Source organism: Sprattus sprattus (assembly GCF_963457725.1).
Source record: "Sprattus sprattus genome assembly, chromosome: 17".
Classification (NCBI taxonomy): Eukaryota; Metazoa; Chordata; class Actinopteri; order Clupeiformes; family Clupeidae; genus Sprattus; species Sprattus sprattus.
Genome location: NC_137915.1, coordinates 27,907,900 through 27,932,899, shown reverse-complemented (window position 1 = coordinate 27,932,899; position 25,000 = coordinate 27,907,900). Strand labels below are relative to the sequence as shown.

Below are 25,000 nucleotides of genomic sequence, written 5' to 3'. Positions count from 1 at the left end.
TGAGAGACAGATCAAACAAGAGAACGAGAATATATTTTACACAGGCATGGGTGTGGACTCAAAAGCCACCCTAATAAATCTGGTGGGATCTAAGATCTTAGTTCTTTTACAAAGCAATATATATGAGCGGGTTTTATACGTCTGTAAGTGCGTTTGTGTGTGTGTGTGTATGTGTGTGTGTGTGTGTGTGTGTGTGTGTGTGTGTGTGTGTGTGTGTGTGTGTGTGTGTGTGTGTGTGTGTGTGTGTGTGTGTGTGTGTGTGTGTGTGTGTGTGTGTGTATGAGAAAAGTATGAGAGTTTGAGATAAGGCATCATTATGAGCCCCTGTGCCGTCTCATTCCCATCTTAATCTCCCCCTAATCTACTCCATCCTGAGACTGGATTATGTGCCAGTGATAAGACACTGCTCTGCTCTGCTCTGCTCTGCACCCCACACTTGCTAATGAGGCTTCATCCTCTCATCCCAGAGATGCTGGGACTGTCACTTGTCTGCTGACCTTGGTGCCTCAGAGCAGCCAGCAGCCATGAGCAGTGATGACGGGGCAGAGTGGAGGCTAAGCCTCCCCCTGTCCGTCCGTCCGTCCGTCCGTCCGCAGGCTTGGGAGCATTACAGCGTCTCCTCAGCAGCCAGGGCCTGTTTGTTTGTGTTTTAATCCTGTCAGCCCTTCCCTTGGCGCTGCCAGTAATTACCTTTTCTCTAAGCCTTTGCATCCGGCTCTGTGCTTCGGGGGCTGGCCCTGGTGCTCCCTGCTTCTCAACCCTAACCATCTAATGCCTCAAGGCACAGCCTTCACCCTTTTCTTTTCCCTTGTCATTTATTCTCCATCCTTCCAGCACCCCTTTCATCATCCCTCTCTGTCATCATCTCACATTCCAGCCAAGTTGGTCTCTTTCCCCCCATCATCTCTCATTCCATCCACTCTGATTCAGTGTCTCTCCACTCTCTGCTTCTGTCCCGTCTATTGGCAGACTCCCACTTCTCCACCTCTTCTTTAGTGCTCTCTTGTCTTTTTACGCCAACTGAGGAGGAACCATCTGACTGGGTTTCTCCTTCCCTCTGTATTGCACAGCATTCAGTGGATCATCCCTTCGGGAGAAATGCATAACTTTGCTCCCAGAACAGAAATCCTCCAGCAGGTTGAGTATTTGCAGGGGATTAGAAGGAAGAAAGGACTCCATACAGGTCTGCAGAGCCTCTTTTACCTTGTCTAGCGTGGCCAGAGCAGCTATGGTACATATCGGTGAACTGATTACTGGGTAATCCTATCGTTATATGACGGCCTTGGGTCTAGAGCTTTCACACAAGGGAACTGATGATTTATGGAGAAATACTTTTCCCAGCTGAGCTCAGGGAATGATAAGTGCCTCTGATTTTCCTTGAACAGAGGCAGACACCCAGTACAAAGTAAAACAAAGAGGAAATCACTGGGAAAAAAAAATCCTGATCAACCTGTTTGCAGTTTCATCACATTAAGCCCAACTCTCCTGATATGGTCCAAATGGAAGTGAAGCTCCATAACCAGAGGAGAGGAGGCGCCCTGGCCAGAGTGTCCTGAGTGTGTCGCTCAGACTTCCCCCAGAGCAGGGGTGGCGCCCTAGCCAGAGTGTCCTGAGTGTGTCGCTCAGACTTCCCCCGGAGCATGGCTCGATACTAATAAAAGCATAATTTACTGGCCTGTCTGACTGATAGCTCTCTTACAGCCTGATCGATCAAGGTCCTCTCCCAGCTTCTATACAATGCCTGGTCTGATGTCGCAGACTTGGCATTTCCTTCCTGCTGTTCGCTTGCATCAGCGTCTCTGTATTGACCACACAACACACCACTGTATGCAGATCAGTCAAGTCGTGTCCTCTCATGCTAAAGGTGCTATGCTATATCCACAGTTAGAAAGGGGCAAAGTGTTGAGTGTCATGAATGTGTTTTTTTTTCTCAACTCTTTTCTTCAAAAAGAGCACTTTTCAATTCTTCCCACTCACAGTTCCTACTGCACTGCATCAACCTTTCACTAAAATATGAATTCTGCTGTTAGCTGATCATAGCTGGCTATGTTGTGGGGCAGAATGCTGTGCTCCTGACCAATAAGGGCTCAACCTTCAGAGCCAAGAGCGGACAGCCCTGAGGCTTCAGTGCTCAGTCCACGTGTCCACATTATCAAAATTCAGCCCTGCGCAGTGGATGGCAAGCATTTGCAATACATAACTTTGAGGATGCAATACATTAGCAATATATAACTTTGAGGATGCAATACATTAGCAATATATTACTTTCAGAATGCAATGCTTTGCAACAAGGATAAGGTTGATAAAGTCAATGACAGAAGGTTAGAAACAACTCGCAAGGCCTTTATCTTAGTGATAATAAGTGAAATGAAGCAACACTGTTTCACTTAAGGTGTCAACATGAACACCATGGTATGGTTCATCACAATTTATAAAAAAATCTTGCATTCAGACTACAAAAGGTGTTTACAACTTCCATCAATCCTATTCTAACCACTAGGGAGAGGCTGTGTTACTGGGGTGCTATTTGGGAATACAACTTATTGTGGAACTGGGACTAACTGAGCTGGCCAAGTTGATGTGGCAAAACTACAGAAATATGAAAATGAAGCTCTTCCAATTCTTTAAGGAGAGGTTCTGCTGAAATTTGCACCATTTGCAAAGCGTCTCCTTTTCCCCAAACACCCTGCTACAATTCAAACTGCTCCTCAGCCCTTTCTTCTGCGGTCAGGAAGAGAGGGTACCTGACATCAAAGTCTCCTCTTTTCTTCCTTCCCCAGAGGGAATCTTTAAATACTCTGCTGAGCAATGCACAAAACCTCAACAGAAAAAAAAAATTCAACAACATAAATCAGAGGTAATAAAAGTGAAGATGGACCCGAGAGTGAACAACAGGTTTGGCCCCTCTGGGACTGTTCAATTCCATCTTATGAATTTACATGAGTGCACAATCCCACGGATATGTGGGTTGAAGTTTAGGTTAACGCAGTAAGTGCACTTTCAGAAGAATACAACACCAAGGACAGGTGTAATAGATGGAAAAGGAGGGGACTGTTAGAGATGACTAATAGAAGTGGAAGCATATTGTTTTGAGGTAAAGTTTTTTTTTTTCAATAAAAAGTGCCTTCGCATGCAGCTGGGTGCTCAGATCGTGGCAGTGCTTTGGTCTGCAACTGCTGTACCACAACAACAGAAATGAAAGACAGACTCTCTCGATGGGAGAAAAGAGAGAGAGAGAGAGAGAGAGAGAGAGAAAGAGAGGACAAGAGAGAGATAGAGAGAGAGGACGGGAGGGAGAGCTCTATCGTCTCCCAGATGCAAAGCAATACCCAAAAGACAAAGGGCATAAAAAATGGAGCTGGCAAACACAATACAGTCACATACAACGTCAACCACAAATCTGCAGGAGGAATGTCTTAAATGTCATAGAAGCCTAGGCACAAAGCAATAAGCCAGCACACACATACATAGGGGTGATACATTGTACATCAAAGCTTCACTGCTATATGCAACTTAAAAGCATTTCCAGAATTCCTTCCAATGTGTCTGTGTTCAGTTTGTCTGAGGTAAAGCTATCAAAATGAGTCAGTCCAATGTGTCTGTGTTCAGTGTGTCTGAGGTAAAGTTATCAAAATAAGTCAGTCCAATGTGTCTGTGTTCAGTTTGTCTGAGGTAAAGCTATCAAAATGAGTCAGTCCAATGTGTCTGTGTTCAGTTCGTCTGAGGTAAAGCTATCAAAATGAGTCAGCACCCAGCACATTTGAGAGAGTGAATGCTTCATGATAGATTTAACGATGCACACAACAATGGCAAATAATACATGATAGGGACTGTGACTGTTGCCATGTGTGTGGTCTTAGACATGTTCTATTTGTGATTTATAAAGCTTGCGTGTGGGTAAGTGTTAGTCAGTCACACTGGGCCATGACAAGAAAAACATTGTTTTGGCCTTCATCTCCCACCAGCTTTCTTCACAGTTGTCATGAGCTGAGTGTTTTATGACATCATGTCTCTATGACATCATGTCATGGCCAGGAGTGAATGAGGGCGATGCGTTCAACTTTTTCTCATCCTTTCTCATCCGTTGATGGCCAAGTCAGCTGAAGAGGAACGTGAAGATGATGAAAATGTTTTAAAGTACTGATAAAAAATTAACTGAATTGAAAATTACTTTCCAAGAGTTTAATTGCTTGAACACATATAAAACTGCATTAATAGAACTGATGGATATTACAAAGCCTATGAAGCGTGGTTAAATTATAATGCTCAATGGAATAAATTGTGCCGACCAATCATATATTACAACACTAACTGGGTCAAGACTGTCCTCGGAAAAAAAAAGTACCAATCTGTCAGTCTTCTCCAATTAGCCATGGCAACTAGTACCACATGAAAAGGAATGAAAAGATAGATGCTTTTTCTGAGCATAACAGCAAGGTATGCGTACTTGTGAGACTCTTGCTGACCTAATCAGACGGCACCCATTTATTGACAACCATCATTAGGCTTCATTATTCAAATCAGTCTCAGCTCTTCAACTTACAATGACTATTATATCTGTGGCACATGGCGAAAATCCCTTTTTTGGCTCTCCACCAATGCCAATGGGGACTAGTTACCCTCTCTTTGTGGGGGAGAGAAGGGTCAGATGTGCTCAAGGACACAGGGCTGCAGTGCATTAAGTTGGAAGAGAGGGTCCGTTGGCTTAATCCTGAGGTGTCCTTCACTACTAAAAGTGCCTGTCAATCAGTGCTGTCTGAGTCGGGGAGAAACACTAGAGGAGGGGGGGGGGGGGACAAAGAGAGACCTTGGACTTGTGGAGAATCTGCTCAGAGACATCTAAGCATGACAAGGTCCAAGCTTCAGAACAATAAGGCTCTAAAGGGTAGAGTGGGGGAAATAGAGTGGGGGTAAGGGGTAGGTGCAGTGTGTGAGTGCGTGTGTGTGTGTGTGTGTGTGTGTGTGTGTGTGTGTGTTTGCGTGTGTCTGTGTATGTGTGTTTGCGTGTGTCTGTGTGTGTGTGTGTGAGTGTGTCAATAGCAAGTGGGATTTCATTCAGCTCTCACATGATGAGTCCTGGAAATGAAAGCAAGGCACCCAGCTTGATCCCTGACAATAACCCAACCCCCCAAGCCCTCTCCCTCCCTCCCCAGCCCTCTGAAGGTCAGTGGGATGTGAAGTACGTGTCCGTGCTCTTTGTCTCTAATAAGAGTATGGCTGGGGCTCATCAGTGGAGACAGTCAGGGATCTTATCCATTTGAATGGTGCCTTGTGCTCTGCTCCACGCCTCACCTAAAGACTGTCTGTGTGTCTGTGTGTCTGTGTGACTGTGTGTCTGTCTGTGTGTCTGTCTGTGTGTCTGTCTGTGTGTGTGTCTGTCTGTCTGTCTGTCTGTCTGTCTGTCTGACTGACTGACTGACTTTTGAACTTTGTCTCATCCAATCTCTCTTCCTCTCGACCCTAATCATTAATATCCTCACAACTTGAACACAAAGTTCATGCAGCGTATTTCCCCTATAAGAGGAGCAAAATAAATTATAACTTTTCCAGACTTTTAGTTTGACAAGAAGATAAGGTTGACCTTGAGAATAGGCTAGCCTTTCGGGGACTGGTGACCTTGCGAGGTGTGTGTGTGTGTGTGTGTGTGTGTGTGTGTGTGTGTGTGTGTGTGTGTGTGTGTGTGTGTGTGTGTGTGTGTGTGTGTGTGTGTGTGTGTTGGGGGTAGTGGTTGGCTGTTTGTTTGGGGAAGTCAGGGGACAGAGGCTCAGCATGAGGTCCAGTCTGAGGGACTTACCGGAGGTGAAGTACCAATCAACCTCACACACACACTAATCAGAGCTGATCTCCTGGCAGCTAGAGGCAACCACTCACCAGATAACAGAGAGGGGATGTGTTGTGTGTGTGTGTGTGTGTGTGTGTGTGTGTGTGTGTGTGTGTGTGTGTGTGAGTGTGTGTGTGTGAGTGTGTGTGTGTGAGTGTGTGTGTGTGTGTCTACATGTGTCAAAGTGGAGAGTGTTACAGAAATACATCAAAGTCATGTATGCTGAAGAGAGCAAGGGTACTGTGTATGGGACTGTCACTTTCCCTGACAACACAGCTAATGCGCATACGCATACACACGCGCGCATACACACGCGCGCATACACACGCGCGCACACACACACACTTACCCACTGACCCACTTCAAAAAGAAGTATGTGATTGCTGAATAAACTGGCCCTCATTTTCATAATCAGACATCATTCCCCATTTCATCACTCTCCACAAACCGGTTGCTCTCACTCCCTTCAAAGCAAACTAACATTTCATATGAAAATATATATCACTATGCATATATATTAGATTTTCTTTTTTTCTTTCTTCATCGGTGCCAATATGTGAAGCCCACGTGAGGCGGAAATCAAAAGTGAAACATTAATGCCCGGGGAGATAAGTGGAAAGGAGGAAGAAATGGGAGGAATAAACACAGTTGATATTTCATAAAGCCTGGATCCTTATCACACCATCTGTGAGGGACGTTTCAGACGCAGAATTGCTTTCGATCTCCTTCACCTCTGCCTTCCGCCAGATAACAACTCACTTTAATTCACTTTCTCTTTTTCATTTTTCTTCCTTTTTCTTTTTTTAATCTCCAAACTGAAAGCCCCATTCCTTCTTCTGTTTGAAGTCATTGGTGGGCCCCCTGTCCATCATTCCCAATGCTGACAGTCAGTGTATGAGGGCTAGCAAGGAAATCTAATCTGATTCATTTGAAGATCACAATGATAGACAGACATGGCAACACACCGCCTTAGTTGGACTGATAGTCTAGAAGTTAGCATGAGAGTAGTGAGAAGTCTCACTTTTGCTCTTATTTAAACTGTACTGATAGCCTAGAAGTTAGCATGAGAGAAGTAAAAAGTGAGGAGTCTCTGTTTTGCTCTTATTTAAATTGTCACAATGGTGTACAGCTCAAGTGTTTTTTTTCACATGATTGGCTGAGAAGTGCTCAGAGACCCGTATGGGCCCAGGTTACAAGGTTGTTTTCTTAAGTGTAGGCATTAGATACGGGTTTGACGGAATCCACCAAACTCCACACTTTGTTTGAGATTGCAACCTCTCTGGTTACCTCGTCTCTTCCGCTGACTCTCCTGGCAACGATGAGCTGGATCATTCCACGGATGTTGCCCTCAACGGACATGGATTTCCGTAGTGTTTCCATAGCTTCCTGGTTGGTCTTGCCCAGCAGGGACTCTCCATTGACAGCAACCAGCTGGTCATTGACATGAAGCCGTCCATCCTGGAAACATACACACAGCCACAGGCTTGAAAATATGCATTCACCCTCACATCCACGGTCACTTCAATATAGAATCATGACCCTGACCACATATCAAAGTCAGAGCCTTTCACCTCTACACCAGGTACTTTTAGGGTCTCCCAAAGAACAGCACTGATCCAGAGTCAATACAATGAATACAAACAGAAGAGAAGAACCTGAAAGCCTGTCAGCACATCCATTTTAGATGAGGAAAGGCTTCACCTCCTAAGCTATAGGCTTGGATATCATGACATTGTTTTTTCTAGTCCCAACCCCATACATATAGGTTGTGCAATAAGTCAAGTACATACGGGAAGCATTTGGTAGTTTAAAGAGTGAAAACTAAGTGTTGAGTCTAACACCATTTTAGCTGAGCAGCCTTTAGTCTCGGACCACGCTCTCAGTGGCTTCCCTTAACATTTTAATTTCCCCCCGTAACCATGGAAACTGATCTTCTCTGCATGGAGATGACAGCACTGAGTATTATAGCTAAATGTATGGCAACAGAGGCATGATTCAAAAACACTTGAAAGTACAAATGGGGAAAAAAAACGGTTCTGATTCATATACAGATACAAGTAGCTAGTTTTGATTGTTACTTCAGTCTTTAACTTACATAGATGATTCACTACAGAACTAAAAGAAGGCTAAATGTTTTGAGACTATGATTTGTGACTTTGAAAAACACGGAGTGACACTCACCTTACAAGCTGCCCCACCGTTGATAATAGACTTGACAAAGATGCCCAGGTCAGCATGGTTCTCCTTAGAGCGATTGCCCTTAACACTGACACCTAAACCGGCAGATCCTGAGTCACTTAGCGGGATCTCAAACGTCAGGAACTCCCGTGTCCCATCTGGGGTCAACACAAGGTCATCCTCCGCTGGCGTCTGTAAAAGAGGAAATGAAATGGTCACAGTGAGAAAAAGACATGTGAAACCAAAGTTATCACACTCACAGGGATCATTTTGTTTGATGATTTCTCGTCATGGTCACAAGCTTCTCAAGTGTGACAGAGGGGATCGGACTCAACTTTGATGATGGCAGGTAACAATTTACCTCTGTGAAGTTGGCCATGCTTTTTTGATTTCTCTGGGATACTTAAAGGAAAAAGAAATCCTGAAGGCCCCATCAGTGAAGAAGTACTAAAAGTCACCTTAAAGGGTATGCCCTTGCTCAGAGTGTGCTGACATGTCTGAAGGAAACACTAGTTTCAGTGACAGCCAGAGACATGACTGATTGCTTAAACTAGTTTAAGCATGAAATGAATCAAACTCTAGCAGTCACATAGGTGTCAGTCTTTCCGCTTCCCTCTAGTTTACGAAGGGGAGTGATTGGAAATAAAGCAACCGTCACAGTTTCAGGAAAAATGAGACAGAGTAATTTAAGGAGGAGGCAAAAAAAAGCTTAATTTGATAGGATGGGATGGGAAGGGGCACATGATGAACCCGGGACATAAGAAGGCTAATGATGTTTGTGTGGGTACCACAGCGAAAGGAGGAGAGGCTTTGATGGACAGGGCAGCTGGACCTGAATATCAAATATGAATATGAATAAAATCATTCTGTACTAAGTCAGGATGCCCCATGCATCCTAATGAGGCCTACTCCTGAGCGTGTGTGCTGGGTTTGCACATTTCTTAGTGGGAACACAGGGACACAGTACATGTGAATGCAAGTGCATGTTGGTTTAACACATAGGGCCCTATCTTGCCGATCAGAAACGCAAGTAGGACGGCGCCAAGCGCAAGTAGCTGTGTGGGCGGCTCTATGGCGCAGTTGCTATTTTAACGGCGGAAAAAACACACTTGCGTCCAGCGCAAGTGTCAAAAGGGTTGGTCCAAAGGAGGTTACTCAGCCATAGGTGTGGTTTGGGCGTAATATGCAATAAACCAATCCGAGCGTCATTTCACATTCCCTTTAAGAGCGAGGAGCGCATAGTCCATAGCGGCTTGTTATTTTGATGGCGGAATTACCTGGTGGAAGACCGGAAAAGTTCACAGCCGAGGAGACCGACGTGAGATTTACACCAATTTTTTGGCAAGCCATATATAATTACAAGGAAAATAAAGTATTTACCACTTGAGGAAATCATTGTGATATCCATATCCAAGATATTTTAAAAATAGGCATACATCTAGCGTAGCCTACACATTGACCCAAATGATTCAGGTTAATTGAAGCTGCGTGACATTTGATTTATTGTATGGCTTTGAAAAAAGCCGGGAGATAGATATATATGGGGATGCGAGAAACCCTCCAAAAGTAAGCAAAGTCAAGCAAGCATGTCGAGATATTGCCGTGATTGTTTCTGCAACGGGGCACCCGAAAACGTTGCCGAAAACGCTATAATGACGTCCGGAGACGTGGGACATCCAAGCTGGAAGGTAACACACGTTCTCGTGCCTTCACGGGAGGTGGATCTGCCTCGACCCAGGATCTGACGGCAGCAGAGGACATCGCCACGTCTACCCTCACGCCTGAGAGCCTGCAGGGATTTGGGGGCATGGAAATCGGCACCCAAGCCAGTGCACCAGCTGACCAAACCCAAGGTACATAAATAAAGTCCACATACACAAAGATGAGTTTACAAGATTTATAATAATACTGGCATTAAATAAATGCAACAAAGCCATACAATAAATCAAATGTCACGCAGCTTCAATTAACCTGAATCATTTGGGTCAATTGTGTACGCTAGATGTATGCCTAGTTTTAAAATGTCTTGGATACGGCTATCACACTGATTTCCTCATGTGGTAAATACTTTATTTTCCTTGTAATTATATATGGCTTGCCAAACAATTGGTGTAAATCTCTCGTGAAGACGACAGAAGTAAAGTGTAGCCTATAGGTCCTATACTGTGCGGGCAAGCACATGCGCCCTTAAAATAGCGTTCTGAATACGCGTTACAGACTTTAGACATTGCGCCTCATATTAGACCAGCTTTTTTTTGGTCAATGGCGCACGGCGCACGGCGTTGTTTTGAAACTGCAAAATACCACTTGCGCCAGAGAAACGCCTTATCTGTTCCGCCCCCGCCCATGTCGACGCAAGTTCATTTCGAAGCGCGCCTCTGGAGGGAAAATCACGCTGTGCGCCGGGTGCAAGATAGGAATTATACATGCGTCGGTGACAATGTCAATTGCGCTGGGTGCAAGATAGGGCCCATAAGGTTTTGAAATGGCCAAATCCACTTTTGGTGTTCAAAATCAACAACCACGATTTACTTAAATGTAGCAATGAACTGGCAGGATGAATACACTTCTCCCTTTGTGGACACATTTTTATAAACAAAAATAATGTTTAAATAAACTCATTGTTATACGCAAAAAGTGATATTAAAATAAACTCATTGTCATAAACAAAAGTAATATTAAAATAAACTAACTGTTATAAACAAAAGTAATATTTATATAATGCTGGTTTTAGCATTCAAACTCTATACTGCAATGATTTCGATCAATTGTCCTTAGTAAAAACATATGTACCCAAAAGATCTAAAAATCACTAAATATAACATATGTTATAACATATATAACATATACAAATATAACATTTAACAAAATAACATAAAATGTTAATAATTCCTAGAACTTCTAAATCATATCTTGACATAGTCTATCTAAAATTAATACATTGGCAGTCTATCTTAAATTGAATGCGTCTTTGAGAACTTTGAAAAGCGCTATATAAGTGAGATGTATTATTATTATTGTTAATTAAATATCTGCCGCTAAACAGAAGAAGTTCACACACCAGACCACCAAGGCACAAGAAGGCAATAAGGGTAAAAAATGACTCTGTGAATTAAAGACGTATGTTATGCACTGGTAAATCTATAGAAATGTTAAGGGTAAGTGGAAATATACTATGTTTAATAAGAAAACAAACATTTGTACAGCAAATGGCAAAAGAGTGGGCCATTTGTAACTCACTAGAGGATCTCCCCAAAACTGATGAGCATAACACCAGTGGACCACTGGCCTCTTACTATCTGGGAAGTGCATTAAGCCTTTTGTCAACCAAATGACAAGCGCAACAGTCAATTCAGTGCACAACATAAATCATGTGCATGAAAGAATGTGCTCTCTTCAATATTTTGTGGATACTTATGTGGTTGTGTTTTTCATGGACAAAAGGCAATATGGTGTTGTAGTAAATTGATTCCTGTCGTAGTACAGAACGAGTTATGTATACAAAATAAGGGCTGTAACACTTGGCGTCGCATAAAAAGGGGACTATGTGGAGTTGATGGAACTGGAAATATTGTTATTGTTGTACGTAGTAAGACATTTACTGCTTGCTCTGTATCTGCAAAATCACTTTGGATGTGTACTCTGTCTCTCACTGAGGACCAAATGCAAATGACATGTGACCCCCCCCCCCCCCCTCCCCCCATCCCCCTCTTCCTGCTAGAGTTCTTTGTGTCCTGGCATCAACCCCATCCCCCCATAGGTGAACCCCTCACTGTACCCCCCCCCCTCTCACCTAAAGGGTGTGGCCCTCCTCCCCTCCTTCTGTTCTGTGACCTGACAATGTATAAAATGCCATTGCGTTCTGCTATCAGGTAGGCCTTTCTTGAAGCAACAGCTGAGAGGGGTCTCCACGCTGAATTAAACCTCCAGAAACATGACTTTGTCCTCCGGTCCATTCTTCAACTTTAGCGTGCTTATTAATATTCTAACAGAGTTATAACACAATGTGATACATGGTATCTATTGGGGATGAAATGGTCTCAATGTACTGCCTCTGAAGGCAGATGGTAAAGACTAACATAATACTATGCAACACGGCAATATAGGTTAAAAGCAATATAGATACACAAAACATTATTACCACATCAGTCCACATTGTTTTTTATTTTTTTTCAAACGCCCAAATGAGCTGAAAAGCAGTCTGAGAGTGGGCCCGTGTCTCTAACCCTCTGGCCTGCCAGGACGTGGGTGAGCCCCACAAGCATGTTGTTGTTGATGAAGACATATACTTATTTGCAACCTCCGGGTCTTGAGGTAACTTGAGTGAGTTTTCACCTTACAAGGCTGGCTAATAAATGGCTATGATTAGTAAGTTGCATCTATAATAATTGCAGTTCTCAGTAGGCACCAGTAGGTTGGAATGTTGAAAATCAGTCACAGGAACAGGTAGATTAATGTTAAAGTCCTCAGACATGTACAGCTTCACACAATCTTTATGTACACGCAGACACGCACACTCCCTGCTGAGCTGGTCAATGTCAGGCACTCCTATTAGGTGGATGCCAGGCTTACATGTCAACACACGTTTCACCCCAACACACACACACACACACACACACTAGGGCTGGGCGATTTTTCGATTTCGATTTTAACCGCGATGTAATTTTTTTCTACGGTTTTAAATGAGACGTTCGATTAGACGGCGCCTTCAAAAAAAAAAAAAAAAAAAAAATCAATGTTTTCACAGACCCGCGAATACAGCGCCGCACGTAGCCCATGGGCGTCGCGACAATGTAATTGGGGGGGGGACAAGACCCCCTCACTTTTCAAAACAAGTCGTTTCGACCCCCCCACTTTTGCAGTCAAAATAGTGCGTGCGTGACTGCTGGTCTACTAGTCCATTATTCTTTCCATTGCTTCACAATTAAATCCGTTCAACTTTATCAGTGGGGAATACCCACAGCAATATAAATCCACTCCGCGTTTTCCTGGTGTACTACGCAGCCTCATCACGCACGCAGATTCAACTGTCATTAATGTTCATTCATTCTCTGATTTGATCGGAGCGTCGCGCTAGAAGCAGACCACAGAAATGGACATACGGATTTTTTTTTTCGAAGAAGAGGAAAGTAAGTCAGAGTTGCCCAAGTTTTACCTGTAGTGGACAATTAAGGACCACCCAATGGACATTATCTGGCTATAATCGTATTGTTATTGCCAAAACAACCGTGAGCTAATCTGGCGTTAACGTTAACTAGCTAATGGCAGTTTTTCTAACGACAGCAGCGACTAAACACACACTCACCAAAGAAGATTTTTTTTTTTTAATGTGTCACTCACTTGTATACCTCTCTTTGACTCACACACGAAAGATGATGTCAATGCCACAAATAAAATTAACATTGGTGTGCTGGGCATGCTGTCAAGCTTTGCCATGTATGAAAACTATTTCCCCTACGTGAACCGTTTACTTCTGGCAGCTTCCATCCTTAAAGACTTTGGGTTTCAATACACATTTGGCCATTTCTGACCTGAACAGTCATACTTTAATGAGGTGGTCAGTTTGAATGTAGCCAACATAATTATCAGGCCACCAAACCTATATCAATTGTGAATTTGATATGCTGATAACATGATTTACATCTCAGAGAAAAACATGGTAAAATGCACCAGAATGCGGGTATTTGCATGTACGTTTTTCAAAAAATGTTGGGGTGATTTTGGTCATATCGTGATATAAAATCGAAATCGAAAATTTTGGGGGGAAAAAATCGAAATATAATCGTAACATATCGCCCAGCCCTAACACACACACACATACACACACACACACACACACACACACACACACCCACACACACACACACCCACACACGCACACACGCACACACACACACACACACACACACACACACACACACACACACACACACACACACACACACACACACACACACACACACACACACCGCACATATGCCCAAACACCAGGGGAATCTCTTTAATCAAGGACCATCTCTGGCTACCCGATCTCAGATGATTACACATTGCCAAGGTCACCATGACAACCCCTGGAGCAGGTGGATTGCTGTCAGGAACTGCCACAGCTGGACAGGTGGGGGTTGGCTTTTAACTCCAACTACATGCTTACAAGAGCTAACACAAGCTATACATTATTAAACAACAACTCGCTCTCATTTCTCTCACATCAAAGTGACAGACATGTCTGCATTAACGGGGAGGGTGGGGAGAGGTAGAGACAAGGAGAAGGAGGTTTTTTTTTTAGTGACATCATTTTAGTTTTTTTGTTGAGTGTTCTAGTCTGTTTTGACAGATGCACTCTCTGCCAAATGCACCCATGATAACAGAGATGCATGAGTCTCAAAAACACCGTGGACACTCTAGATGAATCACCCTGTACATCATCCACATATAGAGGCTTCATTATTAATGAGTGCTTTTTATTAAAAGGAGAGGGACCACATTTTGAATTGTGGCCAGGAGCAGCTTTTAGCACAGCTGTAAGAGAGCCATAATTTATTAGATACAAACATTAAGAAACTCATAATTTGCCCTGAACTTCTACATTCAATTAAACTCGGTACTTTTCATCCTTTTGACATTCAAAAATAGCCATTCAAAAGTCCCTCTGGAAGGGTTAAGAAGTATAGAGGAAAGCTAGCTAATGCAACGCCTATTCAGTCTGCAGAGTGCTTTTCGCTAAAATATCCAGTGTCACACAGTTCTTTGCAACTACGTACAGCGCATTTCTGTAACAGTTTTTACACAAACACTACTCAAGTATTCAGTATTCTATACACAGTACTTACACTCCAATCACTGATTGTAATTTGCACACATTCTTCTTTGATCAGTAGCACACTTGGTCCCATCTGACTACCTGCCTCCTCCCCACTGGCTAGCAGTGTGGGGATATGCCACACTTCCATTCAGTCACAGCCAATTATGTGCTCAAGTAATTCATTAATTCAGAATCAGAGATGAGGGCACGCTTCCACTGCTTCCTGTTGATCCAGGAGAGAGAGGTTCAGCTGTCTGAGGGAATCAAAGCAGAGGAGACATGCAACTCTCCCTGAACGGAAGGAGAGACATGCAGCTCTCCCTGAACGCAAGGAGAGACATGCAACTCTCCCTGATCGCAAGGAGAGACATGCAAACCTCCCTGAACGCAACGACGTGGACATTTTTAACCTCAGCATTTTTCTCTTATTGACTTTGTGAAGTGAATAGAAAAGGTAAAAAACAGAAAAAGAGAGGTTAGAATAAGAAGATAAAGACACATAAATAAAAACAATGACTATGCACTACTCTCGTCCCAGATGCATACACAACTCCCAATCACCCACCTTGAAGATGTCCCCGCACATCAGCGCCTGAAACAATTACTAACAGTGGAAATGTTCTCTCCGCACGTGCCCAAACTGGGTGCCATAAAGGTTACTGGAAATGAATTTAAAACCCTAAAAGAAATCACTCAAGGATGTAATTGCAAAGAGGGCCTGTGCATGATAAGTATTGTACAACGGATTTCACGCCACTGTTCCTTTTTTCCACTCTCTACCAATGACAGTAGATAAAAGCTATGCATTAAAACGCCCCTCGGATGAGGTTCAGATGAAGCTTGTCAGTCTGCCTTTATTCCAGTGCAATTAGAGGCAGAAGAAAGAAAGGATGAGCACCGCATACAGAGAATGACTTCCATTGTTGCTCAGTGCTAAAGCATTAATGCAGGGCTGGGTCACGGTAGGTTCATGCACCTTAGAGACAAACCACCAAAGAGCCAGATGCTGAACACCATATGGCTGAAAAAGTCAGAGGCATTCAAGAATTCAAGAATTCAAGAAAAGTAAAGCACACAAGGCCTTAACTCTTAACCTTTTGAACAAATGTCCATCTGTACCTGTTCAAGCAAACAACTTCTGAGCAAGTATTCTAGAATGCAAAACACTTCATCATCTTCGCTTCTGAAACCGAATGAGCTGAAGGATTTTATTTTCCAAAGGTCCTTTTGTTTATATATTGTGTGCATATTATATTTCTGTATACGAGTCATTTTATCTGACATTATTATTGTCATACACCCATTAAGGATGTTGACATTCAGTCAGTGCTTAATACTATTTAAGTGCGCCGAGAATTTACTAATGCTTTGTAAGTGGTCAACGATATATATACAGCCGCGGAAAAAATTAAGAGACCACTTCAAAATTATCAGTTTCTCTGGTTTTACTATTTATTGGTATGTGTTAAAGTAAAATGTACATTTTAGTTTTATTCTATAACCTACTGGCAACATTCCTACCAAATTTCAAATAAAAATATTGTCATTTAGATCATTTATTTGCAGAAAAATGACAATTGGTCAAAATAGCAAAAATGATGCAGTGTCTTCAGATCTCGAATAATGCAAAGAAAACAAGCTCATATTCATTTTTAAACTACACAATACTAATGCTTTAACTTAGGAAGACTTCAGAAATCAATATTTGGTGGAATAACCTTGATTTAAAATCACAACTTTCATGTGTCTTGGCATGCTCTCCACCAGTCTTTCACATTGCCGTTGGGTGACTTTATGCTACTCCTGGCGCAAGAATTCAAGCAGCTCGGCTTCTTTTCATGGCTTGTGACCATCCATCTTCCTCTTGATCACATTTCAGAGTTTTTTTTATGGGATTCAGGTCTCGAAATTGGGCTGGCCATGACAGGGTCCTGATCTGGTGATACTCCATCCACACCTTTACTGGCCTGGCTGTGTGGCATGGAGCATTGCCCTGCTGGAAAAAACACTTCTCAGAGTTGGGGAACATTGTCAGAGCAAAAGGAAGCAAGTTTTTCTTCCGGGACAACGTTGTACTTTGCCTGGCTGAGGTTTGTAAAAGACCATAAGGATTGAAAAAGCGGACTGGAGGTTCTTCTAAGTTCGTCTTCTCTGATGAGTCCGATTTCACAGTAAGTGCAAGACTTTCTGGCTTGTAGGCCTCTCCAGGTCTCCGTCTAACCATCAGACGACCATGTGTTGGGCAAAGCTGAAAAGACGAACTAGAAGACCCTCCAGTCCGCTTTTTTCAATCCTTATGGTCTTTTACAAACCTCAGCCAGGCAAAGTACAACGTTGTCCCAGAAGAAAAACTTGCTTCCTTTAGCTCTGACGATGTTCCCCAACTCTGAGAAATGTTTTGTCCAGCAGGGCAATGCTCCATGCCACACAGCCAGGCCAGTAAAGGTGTGGATGGAGTACCACCAGATCAGGACCCTGTCATGGCCAGCCCAATTTCGAGACCTGAATCCCATAAAAAACCTCTGAAATGTGATCAAGAGGAAGATGGATGGTCACAAGCCATGAAAAGAAGCCGAGCTGCTTGAATTCTTGCGCCAGGAGTAGCATAAAGTCACCCAACGGCAATGTGAAAGACTGGTGGAGAGCATGCCAAGACACATGAAAGTTGTGATTTTAAATCAAGGTTATTCCACCAAATATTGATTTCTGAACTCTTCCTAAGTGTAAGCATTAGTATTGTGTAGTTTAAAAATGAATATGAGCTTGTTTTCTTTGCATTATTCGAGATCTGAAGACACTGCATCATTTTTGCTATTTTGACCAATTGTCATTTTTCTGCAAATAAATGATCTAAATGACAATATTTTTATTTGAAATTTGGTAGGAATGTTGCCAGTAGGTTATAGAATAAAACTAAAATGTACATTTTACTTTAACACATACCAATAAATAGTAAAACCAGAGAAACTGATAATTTTGAAGTGGTCTCTTAATTTTTTCCGCGGCTGTATATTTAGACTTGACGACTTGATGTAGATGAAAAAAATTATACCCTATGAATTCAACCTGAAAAACCATAATACTAAATAAATGTTCAAAAGGTCCTGGCAAAATCTCAGTGTGGCTGTTGTCAGGACTTCAATATTTTCTCCTACAGGAAAACCTGACTACTGAGTAGATATTTTAAGCCATTTGCCCAAACTACCTTGTTTACTAGTACTCTCAGCAACTGCACCAACCACACTACAACCCCCAAATGCACCACACTCTCAGAGTGGGGGGTAATTACACTAACAGCTGCTGAAAAACTACTAAATGAAAACAGGTGGCTTCTGCGCAAAACTGCTGGAAAGTCGTTAACAGAAGTGTCATTGTTCTTCTGCTGCACTTGGCAACATTGGCTTTAATTATGAGGGAGCGCAGGGTTCGGAGGAGTGAAGATGGCACAGTGATTTGCCATATTGCCTGACATGCTTAAAACAGCACATAAAAGCCCAGGGACACAATGAGGACGCTCATCTGCACAGAAAAGACAGCGGGGGTGAGGAACTGAAAGACTACAGAGAATGGAGAGAAGACAAAATAAAAACACAAGGAGCTATTATGAGATGGCTTCAAACGGGCAATTGAACTTAAACATCTTGGGTTGCTGTAATGGCGGCAGTAATTTACACAGCAGGAGTCCCGAGCGCTGTGCCACTACGCAGAGATGGGGAGTTCGACCTGCTGGAGAGTCATGCCGAGTTTTGACTAGGGCACATATGCTGGCAGGCCTGATGAACACACACACACACACACACACACACACACACAGACACACACACACACACTCACATAAGACACAAAGCCAATGACTTACACAGGGGCTGCTGAATGCCCTCTGGGCCTCTCTCGTTAGCAGCGTTTGGTAGTAAGCGCGCGTGAGCCTCAATGATTCATCAAAAGGATTCTTGGGGAAAATTAAATGAACAGTGATGCCATTCTGTGGTTTCCCAGTGCTCATAGCTTGCAAACTATCATGCTTTTTCATTTTATATAAAATAGTGAAAATCTTCCAGAGTTTTAAAAGATTTTGCACAAAAAGTCATCATTCCCAAGAGTAAAACATCAACAAAAAATGTCGAAGTTAAACCTTCTTTTGAGAAGTGTGATAACATGGCTCCAGGTGACTGTGAATTTATTCATTGTGAATAGGGGTTTAAGAGCTTAGCAGAGAAAACTTGGCTGATTACTTTCCTACACATATTTTTCACCAACTGAACTTGGCAAAAGGCCTTTCATATTAAGCAAAGACAAAGGACACGGTGTCCTGATTTCCTCTACTTCGTTAACTCTCTTTTGCACTTTGTTAACACAAAGTTGCAGTACATTACCTCATCCTTACAGTGAGAGGGGAGATTTGGAGAGCATAACTCTTCACAGACAGCTCATTTTGTTAAAACCAGGAAGTCTCAGGTCCAGCTAGATAGTTTGTCACCAATAAAATTGATCACTTGTTGAGATTTATTCTGCTAATGAAAAAATGTCTCTGCATCTTGAACCTGCCCTGTAAATCAGGCTTTCATGACAAGGCTGTTTTACCTGAGTCAGGTTCATGTATAAATATTAGGGGAGACGAAACGATGAGCAAACCAAAACTCTGTGTGTTTGTCTGTCTGTGTATGCATGTTGAGAGAGGGGACACACATGTCCATATTGGCTGGTAATATAAAGTCAGATAAATATGCGTGTAATTCAAGTCAACCAATCAATGAGCTCTCCTGGCCAACACCCTCACTGCCCCTGCAGACCGTTTCCATGGAAACAGTCAAACGGATCTTTACTATGCAACTCATACCCACACTCCCTGCAGCTGTGGCTCGCCATACTTGACTACCTTTACTCACTGTGCTGCCAACTCTCCTTTTAAATATGTGTAACTGGCCCCCCTGCCCCCGACCCCCTCCGACCGCCCCGCCCCCTCGCAATTCCAAAAGAAATAACACACACTCACTGCATGTCACTGACTTTCACGTTGACCAACTGTGGGATTTCTGTTCAAAGAAAAAAGAAAGAACAGCAAGAACTACACATATACCTATACAGCTATAGTGCTACCTGGCAACAAAATAGCCGAACAAAAGCTGTGCTTGAAAGAACATCACATTTTTTGTCAGGAAGTGGCTGCACCTTTGTAGGCAGCAGTTGAGAGAAGAATAGGCGTATTTCCGATATGGCTTAGCACTACAGCAATATTATCAGCTTTTTATACTTGGGATTATAACAAGATGATGAAAAATAATGTGCTTAGACAGGTTTATTGCACTGGTTTTACAGGTTGTTGGAATTTGTTGGCATTTTTTGTCCCGGCTTCTCCTTTAATCACACTGGATGAATGGAATGCTTATTTTGAGAAACAGCTTTTAGGAATGGACACCAAATGGAGACTTTTACTTTGATTTGAAAACTGTTAAGTGGAAAATAAGTGTTAGAGGCTAGCATCCTTTCAGAAGTCATAGAGAAGGCTGTTTCTTAATATAAGAGGAGGTCTCATTCAAAAGGAAAGGGCTCAAATCACACAGCTTTGATGTGTTGAAGGCGGGGTGGCTTCTGTTTGCCTCACTCACTGCTCTAGCCACTGTCACTCATTTATCTGCCTCTCGCCATAGCAACCATAAATCAGACTGTCAGAGTAATGTGAAGCTCAAATTAATTGCACAATTAAGATTCTCTGAAAGCTTGGCAGATCCGACCCCTAATGGATCCATGACAAGTTTCGATATAATCATAAAGGGGAATTTAATGTAGTGGGTAATTGCTCTTCTGTACGCTACACAGGCGCCATGGCCCACGCCAGCCCTGTCAAAGTTCTGGGGCACCGCATAGAACATTTTGTAGAGATGAAATTGATATATACATTTAGGCTTTTTTAATGTCTGTTGATGCACTTAGAGAGTCATGAAGGTTGCAATGCTAACAGCTAGTCAGCAATGTGGTGTCATCCCTCCTTTTACAAAGAGTTCAGGGACAAATTGGGCAAGTATTATAACACACATGCTGGGCCTTAGTTTGAGAGTGAAAATGGCACTTTTACAAAGAAAAAACTATAGTGCTTCTTCTGTTGTTCTAAATAATTACATTTGTTGACACATTTGTTTTAAACATTTTGCTATGTTTATGTTAGTGAACTTGAACACCAGGACCAACCTGAATGCAATCTCTTCCTGCATTCTGTTGCCACCAAACTAGAGATCTTTTGTAGTAAATGCTCTGGTGTGGTGTGGCAGTTCTTCTTCTGCCTTAGTCAAATTATACAGTGTGTGAATAGAATACACAAGAAATGTCACAATTGTATATTTACATCATGGATGGCATTAATTCACTGCTGACTGAGCATTTAAGTCCTCTCAGACGTCCAAGTCTTTCAAGGGGTTTAACCTTTTAAGTTTGTTTGGAGGTTCCGAACGTTGGGGTGGTCTATTCAAACGAATGGAACTTTTTGCAACGTATAATACATACAAAAATTATTCCCTGACAAAACCTTATCAAATGCGAAAAAAAAGCTTCACTACATCAACAACAAAAACCAACACAGACAATCTCTCTAAAGCCACTATGCCTGTACTTGACCTGACAGGTTGGATTGAACTCTAAACTCTCACCTCATAAGGCAAAATGTCAGGGGTAAGGGCATCTTGTTACCACCAGTAACTGAACTGAAGTCCATTTGTGCATGTTTATTTAACCACCGCTTCATTTTCAGTGGCCTCCACTAGCACAGATTTTCTCCCTCTCCCAATCAATCTCTCCCCCTCTCTCTCACTCACTCACTCTCTCCCTCCACATTGTGCACATTGAAGCGTGACATTGACTGATTTATTTTGCAGGGGTGGAGACTGATGTGCCATCTTCTCTCACACCCAGCCATGCCAGTCAGCCATGGAGGAGACTCACAGTAGAACACACACACACACACACACACCCATACCAGTCAGCCATGGAGGAGACCCACACACACTCACACACATCCCAGTCAGCCATGGAGGAGACCCACACTAGAGCACACACACAACCATGCCAGACAGCCATGGAGGAGACCCACAGTAGAAGAACACTCACACACACCCATCCCAGTCAGCCATGGAGGAGATCCACACTAGAACACACACACACACACTCACACCCATCCCAGTCAGCCATGGAGGAGACCCACACTAGAACACACACACACTCACACCCATCCCAGTCAGCCATGGAGGAGACCCACACTAGAACACACACACACTCACACCCATCCCAGTCAGCCATGGAGGAGACCCACAGTAGACTTAAGCACACACACACACTCACACCCATCCCAGTCAGCCATGGAGGAGACCCACAGTAGACTAAAGCACACACACACTCACACCCGTGTTGACCAACGGTCTAGAAGCAGGTCACGAGACCATATCTAATTTGGATGGTGATTGCAGTGGTAAGTAACCAATAAATGTTTTATTCCCACTCAATCCACACTGCTACTGTTAGTGCTGAAATGCTTTGTGAAATATTCCTCACAAACATAACGTTGCATGCTTATTATTTTATGTGATGCCTCATATCGAACTGTAAGATTTTACTTTCAGTCTTCTGGTCCCAGAGATGTGTGCTAGCCTCTGCCAGTACCTGTACATCTATGTATGTGTAGGTTTGAAATGTCCTTGCCCCAATACCCCTGCAGTTCAAGGCATTAGTACCACGGGTAATTGCATCGGTGGGCATGAATAATTCAGAACCTTCCCTGTGCATGTGTGTGTAGGTGTGTGTGTTTGTGTGTGTGTGTGTCACCAGACCAGATAGGTAAGATTTCATCAAGTGCTGGTTGTCTGTCTGTTGTCTGTCTCTCTGAGTAGCTCAAACCTCTCCCAGTTTGCTCAAGCAGGTCCTTTTTCTCACTTCCATTTCAAGTCTATTGCATGCCAATGCGTTCATGCCATTTTCATCTCATTTATTTGCTTCACTTCCCCTCCTTTACCCCATGTCTCTCACCAAGTCTTTTCCTCACCATTATCTTTCTCCTCCACCCCTCCATCTCTCTCTATCACCATGCCTATGGGCCTTGCATATCTCCCTATCCCCCTGTCCATCTAGCTCTCCTCTTTATCATGCCTTCAACATCTCCTATTCTGTCCATTCTCTCCTTTCCTTTCCTGTAGATAGCCCTGCAGCTTAACCTCAAATCTCACAGAGGATCAGAACCTAAAGCAGTGCTACCTTCAAATGGCATTTCAATACCAAGGGAAACGTGACATCAAATATAATAACCTCTTAACCAAACTAAACAGAAAACAAATAACTATTGCTCCCTACCACCAAAAATAAAACAAAATATATATACATACAAAATATATTTTCTTATGATGCAAGAGTTAACTAAGCTATGATGTTATATATGTATCTGATATTGTCCTATGACACATGAGATAACTAAGCTATGATGTTATATATGTATCTGATATTGTCCTATGACACAAGAGTTAACTAAGCTATGATGTTATATGTGTATCTGATATTGTCATATGATTCAAGAGTTAACTAAGCTATGATGTTATATGTGTATCTGATATTGTCATATGATTCAAGAGTTAACTAAGCTATGATGTTATATGTGTATCTTATATTGTCCTATGACACATGAGATAACTAAGCTGTGATGTTATATGTGTATCTGATATTGTCTTATGAAACAGGAGATAACTAAGCTATGATGTTATATGTGTATCTTATATTGTCTTATGACTAGTGCTGTCAAACGATTAAAATTGAATCGGGATTAATAGCATTTATGTCGTTGTTAACTAAAAATTTCTATCTATTCTAAAAAAATGCCCCTCATTTTTACATTTTATTTTAATTGCTCTTGTCAACATGGAAAAGTCAATAAGCTTGTTTTATGCAAATGTTTTATTTGATTGAAAAACAACATTGCCAAACAGGGCGGTACAAAATCAAATTATAAAGTGCACATTTCAGGTAAACAAGGACTCAGCCTATGCCGCAGTTAAACCATGGATTAATATTTTCAAGTTTGCTGGGAAAATAGCAGTCAGGCCTCAAGGAAACAATGAACCGTAACGGTAAGGTTCTTTGCTTTCAACCAGCTGCCTGTTGACATTTTCAGACAACAGTGAAGCTCGCTTCTCTCACAACACAACTTTTAAAAGTAAAAGCTCCATTCAAAGCTTTTCAGCATTCATTTCGCCATATCCCAGCCCCCATTCACTCAAACCATACCGTTTGCCTACCACACAGTTTGCGAACGTTAATCTAAAAAAAAAAAACATTAATCTCGCGATAAAATAAATGAACAGTGAGAGAGAGATAACTAAGCTATGATGTTATATGTGCATCTGATATTGTCTTATGACACAAGAGAAAACTAATGTGTATCTGTTATATGTGTATCTGCCAACCTCCATTCCACTAGAGGGAGTGAGCATCAGTGTACACCCCCACCTGAAGCCCAAACCAAGTTGCCTGTCAGTCAATACCTTGGCCTCTCCGAGGACACACGTCCATTGATTAGAGCCCTTCAGCGTCTGCGGAGTTCACTGAACCTTTAGACACTTGTTGTTGTTCTTTTCATTCTCTCCCTCTCTCTCTTAAGGGTGAGCAGTTGGCTGAGGACTTCAAAGCACATTTTTCTAGCGCTCCTCCCCACTGGATTCTGCATAGAGCGCTAAGTAAAGGTTAGCACTGACACCTCTGTCAATAAGTCCCCCCCCCCCGATGCTCTCTGGAAATGTCCGCTACTCCCCAGACTCAGCATGAGGCTCACAACCCCAGCTACCACACCACCACACTAATCAAACCAACCAGAGTCACTGCAACCCAGCCACCACACAGGGTAACCAAACTCACCAGAGTCACTGCAAGCCAAAGTAATTACAGCTTAACTACATAGAGGAGCAGATCTGCTTCCAAACCATCCCTGTGCTTTTTTGATAGAGCTTTCAGCTTGCATTTCAAAAGCCTGCGATAAAATGAATGGAAGTTGAGAGATTAATGACAAGAAAAATCAACATATCAGCTGGGTTTCTATCCAACAAATTCAAACATGGACACTCTCCTAATCAAGGAGTTGTCAGCAGCAGTGGGTTCAAAACTTGAGGGCAACTTCAACAGAAACATGTAATAAAATCTTAACAAAAGTGACTCTAATAAACCAGTTTCCATCA

The 25,000-nt window shown here is 42.6% G+C and overlaps 1 protein-coding gene across 1 annotated transcript in view; it reads right to left on the bottom strand.

Moving 5' to 3' along the window:
• Positions 1 to 25,000, bottom strand: part of pard3aa (par-3 family cell polarity regulator alpha, a) — a 349,907-nt gene that overhangs the window by 156,613 nt on the left and 168,294 nt on the right. Inside the window, exons 13-14 of the mRNA XM_080855535.1 lie at positions 8,003 to 8,191; positions 7,109 to 7,279 (exon numbers count right to left, since the gene is read on the bottom strand). Of these exons, the coding sequence (XP_080711661.1) occupies positions 7,109 to 7,279; positions 8,003 to 8,191 (360 nt within the window). The remainder of the gene's footprint in view (positions 1 to 7,108; positions 7,280 to 8,002; positions 8,192 to 25,000) is intronic.